This window comes from Mustela lutreola, chromosome 4, assembly GCF_030435805.1.
Source record: "Mustela lutreola isolate mMusLut2 chromosome 4, mMusLut2.pri, whole genome shotgun sequence".
Classification (NCBI taxonomy): Eukaryota; Metazoa; Chordata; class Mammalia; order Carnivora; family Mustelidae; genus Mustela; species Mustela lutreola.
This window is the reverse complement of record NC_081293.1, coordinates 122,676,429-122,696,592: the sequence shown is the minus strand read 5'-3', so window position 1 is coordinate 122,696,592 and position 20,164 is coordinate 122,676,429. Positions and strand designations below refer to the sequence as shown.

The window sequence follows — 20,164 nt, the reverse complement described above, 5'->3', positions numbered from 1 at the left end:
TTTTGTATCCTACCATATTACTGAGTTGCTATATGAGTTCTAGTAATTTGGGGGTGGAGTCTTTGGGGTTTTCCACATAAAGTATCATGTCATCTGCAAAGAGAGAGAGTTTGATGACTTCTTTGCCAATTTGAGTACCTTTTATTTCTTTTTTGTAGTCTGATTGCTTTTGCTAAGACTTCTAGTACTATGTTGAACTATAATGGTGATAGTGGGCATCCTTGTCATGTTCCTGATCTTAAGAGAAAGGCTCTTAGCTTTTCCCCATTGAGAATGATATCCACTGTGGGTTTTTCATAGATGGATTTCATGGGATTGAGGAATGTTCCCTCTATTGCTATACTCTGAAGAGTTTTAATCAGGAAAGGATACTGTATTTTGTCACATGCTTTTTCTGCAAAAATTGAGAGGACCATGGGGTTCTTCTCTCTTCTCTTATTAATTTGTTCTATCACATTGATTGATTTGTGAATATTGAACCACCCTTGTGTCCCAGGGATAAATCCCACCTGGCTGTGGTAGATAATTCTTTTAATGTACTGTTGGATCCTATTAGCTAGGATCTTGTTGAGAATTTTGGCATCTCTATTCATCAGGAATATTGGTCTGAAATTCTCTGTTTTGATGGGGTCTTTGCCTGATTTGGGGACCAAGGTAATGGTGGCCACATAGAGTCTAGAAATTTTCCTTCTCTTTCTATTTTTTGAAACAGCTTCAGGAGAATAGGTATTACTTCTTCTTTGAATGTTTGGTAGAATTCCCTAGGGAATCCATCAAGTCCTGGACTCTTATTTTTTGGGAAGGTTTTGGTCACTGCTTCAATCTCGTTACTGGTTATTGGCCTATTCAAGTTGTCAGGTTTTTTTTTGTTTGTTTCAATCTTGGAAGTTTATAGGTTTCCAGGAATGTATCCATTTCTTCTAGTTGCTTAACTTATTGACATATAGCTGTTGATAATAATTTTGATTACTTTTTCTATTTCCTTGGTCTTAGTCCTGATCTCTTGCCTTTCATTCATAATTCTATTAACTTGGGTCCTTTTTTTTTTTTTTTTTTTTGGTAAGTCTGGCCAGTGGTTATCAATCTTATTAATTCTTCAAACAATCAGCTTCTAGTTTCATTGATGTGTTCTACTGTATTTGTGGTTTCTAATTCACTGATCTCTGTTCTAATCTTAATTACTTCCTACTTATGTGTGGGTTAGACTTAATTTGTTTTTTGTTTGTTTTGTTTTGTTTTGTTTTACTTAATTTGTTTTTGATTCTCCAGTTCTTTAAGGTACAGAGATAGTTTGTATATTCAAGATTTTTCCATGGATTTTTTTTTTTTTTTTTTTGAATGACTCTTGAATGGATAGTATTTCCCCTTTGGGACCACCTTTGCTGTATCCCAATGTGTTTTCATTCCATTGGTTTCTGTGAATTCGTTTAAGTTCTTCTTTGATTTCCTGATTGACCCAAACATTCTTGAGCAGAGGATGATCTTTAACTTCCAAGTATTTGAATTTCTTCCAAACATTTTCTTGTGATTGAATTCCAGTTTCAAAACACTGTGTTCTGAGAATATGCAGGGAATAATCTCAGTCTTTTCATATTGGTTGAGACCTGATTTATGACCAACTGTGTGATCTGTTCTGGAGAAAGTTCCATGTGCACTTTGAGAAGAATGAGTATATTCTGTTGTTTTAAGGTTATGTTTAAGGAATGTTCTGTATATATCTATGAGGTCCCTCTGGTCCAGTGTGTCATTCAAAGCTATTATTTTTGTTGACTTCATGCTTAGATGATCTGTCTATTGCTGAGAGTGGAGTGTTAAGGTCCCCTACAATTAAAGTATTAGATATTTCCATAGTTTGGCTATTGTGGACATTGCTGCTATAAACATTCGAGTACACGTGCCCCTTTGGATCACTAAGAACCTAGATGTCCATCAACAGATGAATGGATCAAGAAGATGTGGTATATATACACAATGGAATACTATGCAGCCATCAAAAGAAATGAAATCTTGCCATTTGCGACAACATGGATGGAACTAGAGCGTATCATGCTTAGCGAAATAAGTCAAGCAGAGAAAGACAACTATCATATGATCTCCCTGATATGAGGAAGTGGTGATGCAATATGGGGGCTTAAGTGGGTAGGAGAAGAATAAATGAAAGAAGATGGGATTGGGAGGGAGACAAACCATAAGTGACTCTTAATCTCACAAAACAAACTGAGGGTTGCTGGGGGGAGGGGGTTTGGGAGAAGGGGGTGGTATTATGGACATTGGGGAGGGTATGTGTTTTGGTGAGTGCTGTGAAGTGTGTAAACCTGGTGATTCACAGACCTGTACCCCTGGGGATAAAAATATATGTTTATAAAAAATAAAAAATTATATTAAAAAAAAAGTATTAGAGATTTTTGTGGGATAGACCCTTTAAGAATGATATAGTGTTCTGTATCTCTGACTATAGTCTTTAGCTTAAAATCTAATTTGTTTGATATGAGATTGCTACCCCAGCTTTCTTTTGTGGTCTGTTGACATGGAATATGGCTCTCCATCCCTTCACTTTTAGTCTGGATGTATCTTTAGATTCAAAATGAGTCTTCTTTAGACATATAGATGGGTCCTGTCTTTTTATCCATCTGCAGCCCTGTGCCATTTTATGGGAGCATTTATGCCATTCACACTGAGAGTGATTATTGAAAGATAGGATTTTATTGTCATCATGTTGCCTGTGAGGTCCTTGTTTCTACATATTGTCTCTATAAATTTCTGTTCTATATCACTCTTGGCGTCTTCTGCCTTTTATAGAACCCCCCCCCCCTTAATATCTCTCACAAGGCTGACTTAGTGGTCACATATTCTTTCAATTTTTGCTGGTTTTGGAAGCTCTTTATCTCTCCACCCATTCTAAATGACAGTTTTGCCAGATAAAGTATTCTTGGCTGTATGTTCTTCTCATTTAGTATCCTGAATATGTCTTGCTGGCCCTTTCTGGCTTGCCAGTGCTCTGTGGACAGGTCTGAGATTATGCTGGTGTTCCTCCCTCTGTATGTAAGGAATCTCTTCCCCCAGCTGCCTTTAAGATGGTTTCTTTGGTTTTAAGATTCACAAGTTTCACTGTTACATGCCTGGTTGTTGGTCTCCTCTCCTTGATCTTGGGGTGTTCTTTCTGCATGTAGGACACACATGCTTGTTTCATTCCCCAGATTAGAGAAGTTGTCAGCTAGGATTTGCTCAAATATATTCTCTCTCCACCCCCTCAGGAATCCCAATAATTCTGACATTGGAACATTTCATGGCATTGTTTATTTATCTAATTCTGTTTTCAAGGCCTTTAAGGTGTTTGTTCTAGTCCTCTTCCTGTTCCTTCCTTTCTGTAAGTTTGTCTTCTAGATCACTAATTGGTTCTTCTGCCTTGTTTACCCTAGCTGTTAGAGTATCTAGCTTAAATTGCATCTCATATATAGCATTTTTAGGTTAGGCCTAATTAGCTCTCATTTCTGCCCTTAGAGAATCTGTGTTGCCATTAATGGTTTTCTCCGGCATAGCTATTGTCTTTATAACTGTTACCCTGAAGTCTATTTCTGACATCTTCCTTATGTCCATATCCATTAGGTCTGTGGGGAGGCCATTTTCTCTGGTTCTTTTCTTTGTTGGGAGTTCCTTCTCCTAGTCATTCATTCAGCATATTGATCATAAAACTCATGTGGTGATCTAGGTAATAAGATTTGTTAAGCATATAATATGTATTTGGTACTGTGTTTAAGTAACCAGGGAATATGAAGAAGTGTAAAATAAATATTCTGTTCTCACAAAACTTTTAGTTGAATCCCGATGTAGGCAAACTAGAGCTCCTTGGCCAAATGTGGCCTGCCATCTATTTTTGTAAATAAAGTTTTATTAGAAACTAGCTGCACACATTCATTTTTGGATTGTCTATGAGTGATTTCATGCCATATTTATAGAGGTAAGTTGTTGAAACAGAGACCAGATGACCATTCAAATTAAATATATTGCTCCCTGGTCCTTTATAAAAAAAAGTTTGCTGATTTCTGCATTGCAGTCTTACAGTAAAAGTGTAAGATGTAAGTATAAATGTAAAATGTTATTTCTCTTGGTTACCTTTCTATGTATTTATTGAAAATTCTCTATGAAAGTGCTTTGCATAAATTTATAAGTTTAAAGATATGACTTATTTTCCCAAACATCAAAACTCTGTAATGCCTTAAAGCCTGCATATGTTTCTTTAAGGGTAGCCAAACTTTCTCCAATTATTGGTTTTCTGACTTTATGTGATTCATTTCTTTATATGTACTTTAAAAACATAACAGCATTGGGAATAAATTACTTAGTGGAACATGCATATTGCCATGCAAATCTTTGTGATTGAATAAATTTCTGAACAGTACTATTTTTACTCCTCAGTTATGTGCTAGAATACCTGAAAAATGATATAATCCTATTATAGATATAATTCATGTGGTAAAGCTAATATGTGTTTTGGTTACACCAGTCGGTTCTTCCACTGTTTCTTGTAGCCCCAGCCGAGAGAGAGTTGAACATGAGATTTGTGGGGTCAGGAAAAACAGAAATCAAAACTGGGCTGAACTTTTTTTTTTTTTTTAACCTTAACCAATTTCTTCTTTCTGTTTTTCTGCTTTAGAGTGAATGCGCAAATTATGTTCGGGTTTTGCATCACTACAATAGGACACACCTTCTGACCTGTGGTACTGGAGCCTTTGACCCACTTTGTGCCTTCATCAGGGTTGGATACCATTTGGAAGTAAGATAATTTCATTTATGTCAATAAAATTCATGCTTAAAATTACCTTTTTTTTTTTTTTTTTTTTTTAAGAAAGGCTATGGCATTTTCTTTGGTGAAAGAGAAATGCATTTGTGATATACTGATTAAGTTTTTCCTAAGTCAGGTAAATGATCTCTCCAGACCTTTATTTTTTTGAAATATTTTATTTATTTATTTGACACACAGAGAGAGAAATCACAAGTAGGCAGAGGGGCAGGCAGAGAGAGAGGGGGAAGCAGGCTCTCCACTGAGCAGAGAGCCCGATACAGGGCTTGATCCCAGGACCCTGACATCATGACCTGAGCCAAAGGCAGAGGCTTAACCCACTGAGCCACCCAGGTGCCCCTCTCCAAACCTTTAAATTCCTTGCCAGCTATATTACCTGTGAATCAATTAATTTTTTACGAACTCATTCCCTGAACAGCTTCATTCACTTAATTGTGCCCTTTAAAATATTTCTTCATATCAAAATGTGTTCTCTGTTGTGTTCTTACATAAATTTTATTACTGTAACCACCAAATTAGAATGTACATATAAATATATATAAAAATAAATTTCTATAAACAAGACTAGTACATATAGTATTTTACAAAGGATAGGCAAAGACTTGTTGATTTTGTAATTTCTCTTTTTTTAGACAGGTGAAATGAAGGAGGTGGTGTTCGAGTTGGGGGATGGGGTAGGTTACAAACTACAAAATATTAGTAGGTGAGAGCTATATGCCCCAGACCCCACTACTAGGTGGTTAGTATAAAGAAAACAAATCTCAAAAAAAGAAAAGAGAAGAGAGAAAAGAAGAGAAAAGAAAGAAAACAAATCTCAACTGAATTCTGTTATACAAATAACATTGACTAACAAACAGGCTTGATGATCAATTAAAAAATACTCTCTGCTACCTTTCTTTAGGTCAGAAAACAGAATCCTACATGAAGAGGGGATAAAGATAAAACAGACATCTCAGGGCGCCTGGGTGGCTCAGTCAGTTAAGCATCTGCCTTCAGCTCAGGTCTTAATCTTAGGATCCTGGGAGATGGCACACCACATTGGGCTCCATGCTCTGCATGGAGTCTGCTTCTCCCTCTGACCTCCCTCCCCCACCCCATCGTGCACTCTCTCTTGTGCTTTGAAATAAATAAATAAAATCTTGAAAATAAAATGAAACAGGCATCTAAATATTCTGTAGTAAAACAGCTACAGTCTCTTGATTCATTTTTTTTAGCTCTTGATTCTTATAATCTATTTATGAAAGGATAAAGTAACCCTAAAATATTTTCACCTGCCATATATAAAGAATAACATTCATTTTACTGGTAAAAAATTATGTCTGATATCCCTTACACTAGTTAACACTCAGGTGCATATATAATTAGCAGTATCTGAAAGGCTTCATTTCAATGCCTCTTGAGAGGGCCCCTGATTGAGGTACTTCAACTCCTAAGTGTCCTTATAGGCAGGATTTTTGATTAGCATATTTTCAAAATTAACTAACCACCTCTACTTGTAGATTAAGGCTAAGGAGCATACACAAACACATCGAGTGTACTCACTGAATTATTTTAAAGAAATAATACAGCTGAACTAATGGAAGAACTTTAAAAAGAGACGTATAAAGGAAGTCAGCCCAGTGCAAGGTCAGAACATTTACATGTATACAAGGTGTACAGACAGACATGTATACCTATATGCAAAGTCAGAATATCTACATTTTGTGGTGCCGACCTATTGACAGCAGATCCTCTCAGTTTTCATTACTTCTGAGGGGTATTATCCCTGGATATAGAATTGTCCCTGGATATAGAAGGTTTGTCTTTTTTTTTTTTTTTTCCTTTCAGCTTTTCAAAAATACTTGATTGTTTTCTAATCACTTTCTGACATATATTCAGGTTTCTTTCATATTGATATTACCCTGTGTGGAATCACTTTATCTTTCAAGATTTCCTCTTCATTTTTGGTTTTCTGTAGTTTTTCCATAGTGTGCTTGTTTGTGTGTGTGTGTGTGGTAGTGGTGGTAGTGGTGGTGGGAGACTGATATTTATATTTCTTGAAATATTGAGATTTTTAGATAAAAAGCTTATGTTTTGTACCATATTTGACAAATTTGGGGCCTTTAATATTTCAGATAATATTATTTCATGCTCTTCTCTCTATCAGAGATGGGTGTGTGTACATGTCCATGTGGGGGAGGGGGCAATGTGCCACAAATAACTGAGATTTTATTCATTTTTATTCAATCTTTCTTTTCTCTGCTTTTCAATTGGATAATTTCTATCCATTTATTTTCTCTGCATTTCAATTGGGTAGATTCTATCCATTATTTTCAGGTTTATTAATCCTTTCTTTTGACATCTCCATTATGTTCTTAAGCCCACCCCAGTAATGGTCAAATAGGATAATATACTTTTCAATTCTAAAACTTATTTTGTTTATATTTCATTTCTTTAATGAGCATTTCCCCATATTTTTATTCATGGTGACTATTTCTCTTTAACCCCTCAAACATATTTTTAACAACTGCTTTAAAATCCCTATGTGCTAATTTTAACATCTGGGTCAACTTAAGGTAAGTGTTCATTGATTGCTTTTCCCTCTTGACTATAGATCACATTTTCTTATTACTCTGCATGTCTAGTAATTTTTATTGTGTACCAGACATTATGGATCATATATTTTCAAGATTGCAGACTTGATTATCTTTTAAAGAGAGTTGGTTTTTATTCTAGCAGGCAGCTTACTTGTCTGGACTCAAACTCAAACATCTCTTGTGATGGTTGGCAGCCAAAAACTTCTTTCAACTTTCCACACGGTGTTTTTTAATGCTTTGCTTGCACATGCCGTCAGGTGTCAGCCAAGGATTTGGGAAAGAATGTATACATGCGTTTGAGGGTGCCTCCTTCCATTTCTGGGTATCTCCTCTTGGATTCACTGACCTGGTACTTTAAGTCTCTCTACTGACTTTCCAAGCTAGTAAGTCTATAGCTTTCTGCTTGAGTTCTAGCTGTTCCTCACCATATGGATTAGGGAATTTCCTTGAGTGAAAAACCCTCTAGTCTTTGCTCTTAATGGATTTCCAATTTTAAAATAATATTTAGTTTATCATCATTATCTGTGTGAGAGTCCAGACAAGCTCATTGTCATTGGCAGGGGTGGAACTATGTGTAGTTCATCTTGGTAGATATTATATTGAAGATTTTTTTCATGTAACTATCTAAGTATCAATGTGATTGAAAATGCATTTTGGAAAAAAATCTACATGTGTCATGAAAGGAACTCATGAATAATAGGATAATAAGAACACTGGAATATTTATTTTCAAATCTTCATGTGGAGGCTTGATAACATTTTATATGAGAATGAGAAGTTACACATTATTATAGGCAAGGAAAATTCTTAGTTTAAAAAAACACAGAGGCAGGCACATATGGGATAAGTTTGCAGACATTTAGTCAAGTTGGTTGGGGGAGTGTCAGAAGATAAAACAGGGGCAAACTGGCAGAGGATTTTAATGCTAGAGAATGGCATTTTATAGTTACTTCTAAAGACAGCATAGAGACCATGAAGGAATTTGAGCAGGCTTGAATGACATGACATGAGTAATATTTAGGATTGTTTCAAGCAGAGAGAGATGAAAGGCAGAGAGAAATTAAAGGAGGCAATTACAAAAGTCTGGAAGATCATGAGGATATTTAACAGTATTATCACAATAGCAAAGGAAAGGAAGTGTGGAACTGACGTGTGAAGCTGCTCAGCAGGAAAGGTTATATAACAACATTTTATTGGATGTTGCTGCCTAAAGGGAATTAAAAAACAATTCCAATTTTATTTCTTGATGACTGAGAAGAAAAACAAGAGGGAGCTGAGGAGGCAGAGTATTTTTTGTGAAAACATTTAAAAAAATGCTCAGTGTTTCTCAGTTATAACTTCTTCATTTCTATGTATAGTTATTAGAAAAATTGATCTGCATGCTATGAGAGGGTGTAATCAGAATAGGTTGAATTATTGAGCCCGAGGTAGTTAATTGTCCCTGAATGAGTCTCCTCTCTCTTTCTCCTTGTCTCCTTACCTCCATCCAACCGTCCATTCTATTCCTTCTCTCTCTCCCTCTCCCTCTATCCGTATGGTTGGAAAATTTCATTACTTACCTGGCAGCACATGTCTAGGGAGTATAGTCTAAATAGAGACTGAGCAGACAGAGTAATATAAGGCAAATCAGGTTATAATCACTTGAAATAGGAAAAGAATATTATAAAATGACAGACAACATCAGTGCTACAGAGAGGGCAGTTTTGCGAAAAGAATGAGTCATTAGAATGCAGGAGATTAAAAAGTGACTGAATAGTAACTGAATAAAGACAATAATATTACCTATTTAATCCAGAATAGAATTGTAGAGATTTGGGAATTAATTGTGTGTGTGTGTGTGTGTGTGTGTGTGTGTGTGTGAGAGAGAGAGAGAGAGAGAGAAAGAGAAAGCTAAGATCTTTAGACATGATGTGATTGCCTAAAAAGGTAATTTGAGTAAAAAGGGAAAAGAGCTAAATATGGAGCCCAGAAATGCCAATACTTGAACTTCTAGTGGAGCAAGATATGCATTTTCTCTCTCTTTCTCTCAAATAAATGAAATAAGTCTATTTTCTTAAAAAAAAAAAAAAAAGGAGGCCTAGGTGGCTCAGTGTGTTAAGCATCTGACTCTTGATTTCATGTCAGGCAGTGCTGTCAGGGTCATGAGATCCAGCCCCACGTGGGGCTCTATGCTCAGCAGGGAGTCTGTTTAAGATCCTCCTTCTCTGCCCCTCCCCCTGCTTGTATATGTGCTTGGTCTCTCTCTCCCTCTCAGATAAATAAAATAAGTCTTTAAAAAAAAAGAACAGAAAGGCTGGTGGAGGAAGAGAAACCCACAAAGATATTTGGAAAAAATGACAAGGAGGTTAGGAGAGAAATCAGAATGAGATAGCACAGAAATAAAGGAGTGATCGCCAAAGTTAGAAGTTTTAAAGAGTCAAAAGTGTCACGGGACCTAGAAAGTCTTTGGAGGAATTTATGAGAGTTTCAGTAAAATGTGCATACAAGCCATGGTCTTCTGGCAGTAAAGATTAAAGCCACTATTCTCTTGAATCACTTTTATCTCACACTGCATTATTTTCCATATTTTATTGAAATATAATATAAATACAAGAAATATATAGCATGTGAATGAATAGCTAGATCATTTTCACAAATGGAAGATCCCTTTCTTACAAGTACCCAGATCAAATGCTTTATTTTATTTTATTTTATTTTATTTTCTATTTTCACCTCTTTTTCTTCTCATAGGGTGTAAACTCTTGGGACATTTTTTCTCATATGCCCCTTCTAGTTTAGTCTTCATTTTTAAAATTGTTTTTCCTTTTTATTTTAAAGTCCTTCCTGACTTCTGTCACCTCATTTTTGGGTATTTCTAATTTTGCCCATGGTTTATTTCTTCTATGATTTTCTTAATTTCTTCGAAGTTCTATTGAAATACTAAATTGTGGTTGCTTCTTACCTATTTTGTGGCATATTTTCTGACAAACTGTCATTATCTGTAGCAAATGTTTTTCTGTTCCTTTTTTTTTTTCTTACAAGAACACTGTAGTGGATTTAGCTGTGATCTTTCTCTGTTGCTCATTTTTATGTAATGTTAGTTTTCCTGAACTTCTAAAAGGGAAGTGTGGATCAGAATAGATATCTAGGACCTTCATGTTCCAGAACTCACCATTCATGTTAAAAAATATGGAGAACTATGTATACACGCTTCTCCTGGCTATCGTCCCCTCACCTTTGATTGGGATATTGCTCTTTCTCTGACCTTCTATATCTTTTTCTTGGACAAATGGTATTGTAATTTCAGCAGTTTCTTCTTGGAAGAGAAGTGGGCTGGTGAATTTTGAGGGTTCACAGAGCTTCATCCTTCCCATGAACCTCTTGCAATCCCTCACAGATTGAATTGGCAAGAATTCCTCCCAAGTTCAGCTGATGATCTAAAGTGATGCTACACCCTCGGTGAACACTTGGAAATTCAAGAGTTCTTTTTTTTTCCCTCAGGTTTATCAAAACTTGGTTTCTTCTCTCTACAAGATACAAATATCGTGTGTGGTTTATGGCTCATGGTAGTTCATCCAACCTGCTTGTATTTGGGGACTCATGGAAATGTCTCAATGGCCAGTTTTGCTCTAACTGTGGTCAGTGAGATTTTGGTTTTGTATTTCCAGTCCATCTATCTGTTTTTCTGGGAAAATTTATAGTAGAATGTGTGCCTCTGCTGGTATCCTTACAGGCTCACAGTACCATTTTTTAAAAGACTTATTTATTTCAGAGAGAGAGAGAGAGCACGAACAGGAGGGGCAGAGGGAGAGAGAGAATCTCAAGCAGAATCCATGCCGAGCACAGAGCTCAATGCAGGGCTCAGCCTCACAACCCTGAGATCACAATCCGAGCCGAATCCAAGACTCAGAAGCTTAACCAACTGTATCACCCAGGTGCCCCTCACAGTACCTTTTTAAGTAGTGAAATGCTATAAAAGTATAGAGTAATATGTAAAATACGTTTATGTCTCCCTCTAGTTTTACATATCTTCCAAGGAAAATGGAAATCATATTTTATGTAGAGGTTCAGATAAAAGCAAATAGAGGTTCAGGTATAAAACATGTATTTCTGGAGAACTGGCAAAGACCTTGATCTCCTGCAAAAATAAAATCACTTTTGTTACTGACCAACCTAAGTTTCTGTCAGAACACAATGGCTTCAATACGATATTAATATATTACTGTTTGTATTAGTTTTCTATGATGCAAAAAAATTATCAAAAATCTGACAGCTTAAAACATACATTTGTTATCTCACATTTTCTGTGGGGGAGGAGTCCAGAGTGGACTTTACTGCTCAAGATGTCTCTAGGATTGCAACTGTCTTTCCAGAGTGCAATGTCATATCCCAAGTTCTTGTGGTGGTTGACAGAATTCAGATCCTTGCTGAACTGTAGGGCTCAAGTTTCTGTTTTCTTGACGTCTGTCACCTTCACAGTTCATGGAGGCCACTGCAGGTCCTCGCCACAGATGTTTTAAGAGTCTGTTTCTGGGGGAGACAAAGCAAAGGCATTTTAGAGGCAAGGGTGAGAAATGAAGTCACTGCTTTCTAAACTTTGTCAGCAGCTCTCCTCTTAAAAGAAAGCAGCATTCCTTTTGGCGAGAACCATAGGAATTAAGGGATGAATGTGTGGGCCATCTCTAAAGTTTGCCCAAACTTGGGAAAATACGATTATCCTTATGGGCATAAGCATTTGAATGTAGATTGCTGTGATGTGTCCTTAGTGTAGGGTGTGTTTTCTCAGTGTATTTTTATTGAAAGCCTATTTAGATCAGTTTTTTTTTTAAAGATTTTTATTTATTTTACACAGAGAGAGAGATCACACGTAGACAGAGAGAGAGGGGAAGCAGGCTTCCCACCAAGCAGACAGCCTGATGTGGGACTTGATCCCAGGACCCTGAGATCATGACCTGAGCTGAAGGCAGAGGCTTAACGCACTGAGCCACCGAGGTGCCCCTAGATAAATTTTTAATTCTGCACACTGAATTAACCATGCAACTATGCTTGGCACCGACTGTTCTCAATAATGCATTCTTTGATTTTCAGTGTGCAGTTTTGACACATTTCCTCAGCTATTTAAGTTTGGATATTATCGCCTTCAAAGTCATGAGGCTTACACATATCCCTCCATCCGGTATAAGTCTCTTTTGAAAATGTGTTAGAAACTGTACGTAAGTAGGGGTTCCTAGCAATTAGTCCATATTTGTACTTCACAGACTGAAAATTTGTATTTTCTAGTTAAATATTTTATAATGTGCCAGTAAGAGATTATATTTAGACATAACAGGACTCTTGCCTTTTAGAGCCATACATTTACATACTACATACACTCATACATTTTACATACATACATTTTTAGATATTTTACATATTTTTGCATATGACATACAGAGTTTGGACTCTGTATGTCATATTTTTACATATGACATACAGAGTTTGGACTCTGTTTTTTCAATAAATATTGAAAATATCTTTTCAGACATTAATACCTAAACATCCAAACTAGATCAAAGCATCCATGTTATGAATACATGGATTTTTTTTTTTTTTACATCAAATATATTTTTTGACAGGTACTTAATTTGTATTTGTTCCTTAGTTAAATTTTGGTTTTTTCTTATATCACAGAGTAAAATTCCATTGGGTAGCCAGCAAAACTAGTAACAGTTTCTAGAGGTTTAAAAAAATCACCCAGTAGAATTATATAACTGATGTCAGTATTTTGTTTTACACAGCTCTGATCTGTTCATTTAATATTCTTCTTGTTTTTCAGGAAGAGATAGGTTTATTTTTATTTCATGAATTATTTTGTTTAATACCAACCCTTGCCACACCCAGCTTCTAAACCCATAAAAGCAAAGATTTTTATTTAAAAAATTTTTTTAAAAGATTTTATTTGAGAGAGAAAGAGCACAGAAGTGGGGTGGGAGGAGCATGCAAAGAGAGAGAGAAGCAGATTCCCTGGTGAGGTGGGAGCCTGATGGGACTTGATTCCAGGACCCTGGGATCATGAGCTGAATCAAAGGCAGCCATTTAACCATCTGAGCCACCCAGGTGCCCCCACAAAGATTTTTTAAATTCATTCTTTCAGGGGCTTTCTGTTAGGTCCCTGTTTATTTCTGTTTGTTTAATTGCAGTTATCTTTACAGTTGGTGAAAAAAAATGTTAAGGTAATCATTTTAGAATAATTTTGTAAAAATCAAAGGTGGGCGTTGGCCATTTAAATAGAACAAGCATACAAAGACTGTGCATCAAGTATTATGCCACATTTGTACTTTCAGGAAATTTTTATATATTAAACTAGCCTTTAGTTAACAGGAATGTCCAGATCATAACTCACACCAAGGTATTTTTGTAACCCTTATTGGTCACATGTTTTGTAGGGTAACCCTGGTTGTAATTTCCTGACCCATTTTTGTGAAAGTACACAGAAATGTTTTATTGATTTAAAAATTATGGCAATTTTTTATGTTCTCATTTCAAATAAGTGATTAAAAGGCAATATAGATCACCCTATGAAATCAGGTTTAGGTTTTGTTTTGGCCTCACTCTACATTTTTCATTCTGTGGACCAGGTGCTTGTTTATGTATTTTGTACTGAAAATGTAGTGAAAATTATGGCAATGAAAATAGACATTACTTTACAGTAAGACCTTACGGTTTTTTGTTTTTTTTTCGCAGCAGAGGATGGAAATATTTCGTTTTAAAATATTGAAAATTAAATGGTGGAAGGGGAAATTATATATACTAACATAGTAACTATCAAAGATAATATATCAGTATTATCTTCTTCTTTAAAAAGGAAGACAAAAATCTTTTGAGTAGGTCAAGAAGGCTCTTTCAGGTTTAATAGTGCACTGTATCAAGACTTATTTAGAAACTAGTATTAGGAGATCTTTAAAACAAAATCAATATTTTAAAAGAAATGATAACATTTTTGTCAGCTGGGTCCTCCAGTCATTCTGTACATTGTTTCTTCTGCCTTATTTACTGCAAATCAAAAGTGAGTGTGGGGCTTTCACCAGGAGCTTTGCAGTCGATTATTTTTGTGATGTTTCAAACCCCTCGGGTATTTTAAAGTGCCTGCCGAGAGAGGGCTTGCTCCTTCAGGTCCTTCTCTTCTGTCACTTCTAATAGGAGAGCGTCTTCCATGATCTGGTGGGAAGGAAAACGTTTCCTTGTGCTGCTTTTTCTCTGAGGATGATTCCATGAAAGCTCTTAGAAAGGCAGCCTGCCTGACACACTTTACTTACATCGTGGCTCTCTACTTTGCAGCCTTTCTCTTCAGCTCTGTGTGCTGTGAGCAAGGGGAAGGCGCAGAGAGAAGTTGGGTGATGCTGTGTGGTTGAGCAGCTTCCCCATTGGCCCCTGGGAAATGAGAGAGCAGGAGAGGCTGATGTCAGGCCATCCACAGGGAGCAGAGAGCTCTGCTATAGAGCTTTGGGCTTTGTTTCCCCTTAAAAATATGAATACATGGAAAAAATCAACAACAATAACAACAACAACAAAAAAAACAACGTGAAAGTGCTGCCATGTCTGCTTTGGCCCACCTCTTCCGTGACACCTTTGTGATCATACTTGAATGCTGAATTTTCCAAGCATGGGTACGTGTATGGGTTAAAACAAAAACGTTAAGCTCCACTTGAGGTTCTGATTTTGTTGATTTGAACTCAAAAATATTTCATGGACATTCATTATATGCTAGGACATAATAATCCTATCTCATTCATTTAAATGGCTGCATAGTATTTCATAGAAAGTGCGAATCATAATGTACTAAATGAAGTGTTTTATTGTAACCCTGAGTCCACCCCGAGGCCACAGTGAAGCAAAGAATGAATGTGGTGCTTGCGTGGTTGGGCACCTAAAGGGCAAATGAGCTCCTCATGGCTCATGGAGCAGTAAAGCATTCATGTCCCTTTAGTTTAATCAGTTGTTAGAAACTGGCAGCCGTATGCTTGATTCTGCTCCCAGCTGTGCTCTGTGTGTCCCAGTGTTTCTTGTTTGTTCTGGTTTAAAGAGCCTACTTTTGAAAACTGGTTGGTTTCACGTTGTAAATTGTGAGTCCTCTTGAAGTGACATGAAAAGAACCAGTTGGTGCTGAGTAGTTGCTGCGGGACCCCTCACTCAGTGGCCATGCCAGCAGCAGTGCTCCACCATCCCCATCACTCACGCGTGCGGCCAGACTCTTGCCCAGCTGTCACCTCCTGCTGGTCCTGGCAGGCATTTGCATTTGATGCCCAAGCACTAGAAGAATTAGGAGCTGCCCCCAAAGCCGTAAGTGCTTAGAATCTAGTAGTCGTCCAGTAACCTTGGAATGAATAAATGACGTGTAGACTAATGAGTTGGTGAATGGGTTTGTTACATTCCCACTTTGATGTAAAACTCTGTTTAGGATACTGAGAAGTCCAGCTTGAGAAATGAGTGGAAGCGTTGATAAAATACAATTTTTAAGTACCCTCTCCCACACCTTTTTCCTTTTCATTATGTAGATTTGCCCACTCTTGAAAATGCTTGGTGATGAAATAATAATATTTGTTTTTACTTCTCTGGTCTTTATTTATTTATTTTTTAATTTTTTAAAGATTTTATTTATTTATTTGACACAGAGAGAGAAAGAGAGAGAGAGAGAGAGAGAGATCACAAGTAGGCAGAGAGGCAGACAGAGAGAGAGGGGGAAACAGGCTCCCTCTCTGCCCAGTAGGGAGCCCAATGCGGGGCTCGATCCCAGGACCCTGAGATCATGACCTGAGCTGAAGACAGAGGCTTAACCCACTGAGCCACCCAGACACCCTTCTCTGGTCTTTAGAACAGAAATTAGGCATCATGACATGGACAGCAGAGATATTTTTTAGGTATGCTTTTTTGTTAATTTACAAAATGCATACAGAAAAGTGTATAGATCAAAAAAATCATACTCACAATTAATTTTTACAAATTGAGCACGTCTATACAGCCAGTATCCAGATCATGAAATAAAACATCACCGGCACCCCAAAATCTCTGCTCTGTACCTTCCCAGTTACTATTCCCTGCAGATAAACACTATTCTGACTTCCATCACCACTGATTAGTTTTGCCAGTTTTAGAATTTTATGTAAATAGAATCACATGGCATATATTTTTTGTGTGCGCAGCTTTATTTGCTTAGTAGGGTGGTGAGATAAATCTGTGTTGTGTGTAGTTGGAGGTCATGCGTTCTTGTTGCTGCATAGTATTTCTTTGTATAGATATACCTCAGTGTATTTACCTATTCTTCTTTTGCTGACTATTTGGGTCGTTTAAGTTCTGTGCTATTGTGTTTTTGTGAACATTCTTGTGCATGTCTTTGGTAAACATTGGCCTATGTTTTTCCTTAGTATTTTCTGGGAGTAGAATGAATGCATTGCGGTGGATACATATGTCTAGCTTTAGTAAGTACTACCAAACTGTTTTCCAGTCATTGTACTGATTTCATGCCCTACAGCAGTGTGAGTGCTCCAGCTCCCCCCTGCTCTGCAGACAATACTGGGCATTGTCTTTTCTTCGGCCATTTTGGTGCATACGAGGTGGTATCACGTTGTGGTTTTAGTCTTCATTTTCCTAATGACTAACAAAGTTGGAGCATTTTTCATATCTTATTGATGCGTAGAATTTTTGAGTTACTCTTGAAATGAAGTCTCTGCCTGGCCAGTGAAGAGCTGTTTGACCTTTGCCAGATGGGTTTGCTGAGGGAGTTTATGAGAGAGCAAGTATAAAATATGCAAGTCAGTTTGGGAGAAAGTAAGTATCTATCACTGATAATTATCTGTCACTGCTGGTATGACCCCTTTCTTTGCTTTTCAAAACTGATAGAAAACTTAAAATAAGGGTCGGAAATAAAATTGGGAGGGAAAATAGTGGAAGAGAACGGTTGGATTATACATAAAGAGATGGTGGGAAAGAGGGAGCAAGGAGGGCAGTAAGACTAATAGTTCCTGATAATGATATTTATCTTCTTATCAACCAAGGTAAGTCTATGAAGAAAGAATTAGGTCTTACTGGAAGGAATAGTGCAGAGATTAGTGGTATGAGCTTTGGATTCATGAATCCCTGAGTTTTCTTCTTTTTTTTTTTTTTTCATTGTAACTTAACTAGATATTTTACAGGGTTACCCATTACAAAGTCATAGTCATTCGTGAGAATTAAATACATTAAAAAATAAATATAAGAACATTTTAAGTCTAAAAGTAGAATATAAGTCACATATAAATTTAAAAAAAATGTAGCCCAATAGTGAAGTAAGTACGCAACAAAAAGTAGCTACTTTTATGACCTTTCCCATCTTTGAGCTTTGAGATAAATTATGACATAATTCTGTATGTAAAGGACACTGACAACATGATGAACAGTATCCACAGTGTAAGTCCATCACAAAGAAAAAGAGACTTTCTACATGAGGACTTTTGTACCTCATGCCAAAAACTTAATGTTTTCATAGTTTATCACTTTTCACATTTATAGTACTCTGACAGCTAGAGATGATCTCTTTCCCTTATGTGATGGCTGCTGGGTAATGGTAGATGTTTTGTGGTAGCTACATTAGCCTGCTTTAGGTTGGAAATGATGTGAAATGGATTCAGCTTTTAAATATTCTCTTGAAAGAATCTGAAGAATTTTTGAAAAAATACACCTTAAGATGTAATAAAATTCTCTAACTCTAAAGATATGTTTGACATTCATTGAAACTTAGTAACTGTTAGGAGAAAATGTGCTAACCTGGTGGGTTTTTCTTATTTTCAAGAATGTTTTCACGAAGACATTTGAGTAACATTAGGTGATTAAGTAATATGTTGGCTCCTTACAACTAACTTGAATTTTATTAGTGTAGTCAACTTAAATTAGTTACAAATTTAATCACGTGCTATACTGCTAATTCACGAGCATGATATGGAACAGATGTACGTAGAGCTAAATTTGGTGGTCTAATTAAAATATTGGCTTAATTAAAATGACTTGCTTATTCCAGTCTGGTAAATTGAATTTTCTCAGGTTTCACTTCCCAAAGGGAGATATATTTAAAATAAGTAGACTCAAATTTTACCCATTTATTGTGTTAACTTTTAAAATTCTTTAATGTTTTGGGTATCTTTTCCTGAAAATTTGCTTGTGTAGATGAAACAACGAGGCAGAGAAAGGTAAGGAGTAGTGGAAAAGTTCCATAGGAATACAGGATTCTCGGTGTGTTGGATTATATATAAAGAGATGGTGAATCTCTTTATTCATAATTTTGGTGAATATGAAAGAAAATGAAGAAAACAAGGAAGAAGAAAAGAAAGAAAAAAATAATATAAGAGACTCAAGATTTAAATGTTAAATATGCTTTTTATATGTCCATCCATATTTTTACACCTGAAACATTTGTCCAACTTTTGTAGTCTGTGTAGATTGAGGGATCAATATGTAGATTCAGCTTTATTTCCCAAATAAAATTCTGGAGCAGCATTAACAAGGTATAGTTTCCTCCCATCCAAAGTCCTCAGGAAAGTTTGTTTTCCTGCATAATTCCCCATTTTCTCATTTGTAAGATGAGATAAAGGGTCACTTCTAATTTAAAATTACATAGCAATGAAATAATATCATCTTCTTCACAGTCTTATTGTGAATATCAGATCATCCCAGTAAGAATCTTAATAAATGTAATGACTGTATATTGAGTACATGCCACGTGCCAGATGTTTTTGTTCCTTTGCTTTGAGCTCCTAACTTCCCACAAGGGAGGAATAATCACTCTCATATAACAAATAAGGAAAGTAAAAAGAAGGTAAATTGCTTCTTAATGCTGCACAATAAGTATACAGACTTGGACTTCATGATCCAAGGCCAAGTTTTTTGCATTATGCTGTACTTTGCTTTGCTTCATGACATTCTGTCTTAGGGCATTTTGTTAACCATCGAGTGCCATATAAAGAGTTTAATGATGGTGGTAATAACTGAGTCTAAACAGGCATCATCTACATGAATCTGGGCCCTCCGCCGCTAATACTCTCTCAACTTGACTTTCATCCTCTGCTTCCTTCCATAGACATCATCCCTTTTCTTTAATCCTTCAATCTCTTCAGATTTTACTACCTTCTTGATACAGTGGAGACCTCACTGCCATGACATTGACAAAATACAACCACAAATGAGTTTGATCTTTGTGTATCTACCTCTGATTTATTAATCCTTGTTCATTTGAACCTTTGGGTTTCTCCAGTGGACCTTTCAAACTGCTGAATATCATTAGAGACATTTAGAAGATGTTGGTTATCACAATTGTTATTCAGATGAGCTTGTATACGTGTGGTCCAGTCACTTTCAGTCCTTAATTAACTGCCCTGGCGTTGTCCAGGTTACTATGGTTCTGGAGGTAAAATGATATAATGAAAAGAATATAGGCTTTGAACTAGACAGATGCAGTTTCAAATCTGAGTTCTGCTGCCCACTACCTCCATCAGTACTTCACCTATTTGAATTTTGGTTTCCTCATCTGTAATTTAAGTCTCTTCTAATACCTTGCTTGCCAGATTGCGTGGCTTTCTGACTGATGACTCTCGCATCTTATCCCCAGGCATGACCTCTGTCCAGCACCCTACATCCACATTTTCTACATCTGCTATACCCCCATGAGATAATGTCCTAGAGATATTGCAAAGAAGCAGTTCTTTTCATAATAAAACTTTGAAAATTCAGGTTGACTAAGGAAGGAGAATCTTCTGGATGAGAAAGGAGGTAGGTCCACCCTACTTTTATGACTCACCTCATCC

At 36.5% G+C, this 20,164-nt stretch overlaps 1 protein-coding gene across 1 annotated transcript in view; it reads left to right on the top strand.

The window, feature by feature from the left end:
* SEMA3E (semaphorin 3E) overlaps nt 1-20,164 on the top strand; it is a 255,031-nt gene that overhangs the window by 164,843 nt on the left and 70,024 nt on the right. The window contains exon 4 of the mRNA XM_059170981.1: nt 4,655-4,774. Within this exon, the coding sequence (XP_059026964.1) occupies nt 4,655-4,774 (120 nt within the window). The remainder of the gene's footprint in view (nt 1-4,654; nt 4,775-20,164) is intronic.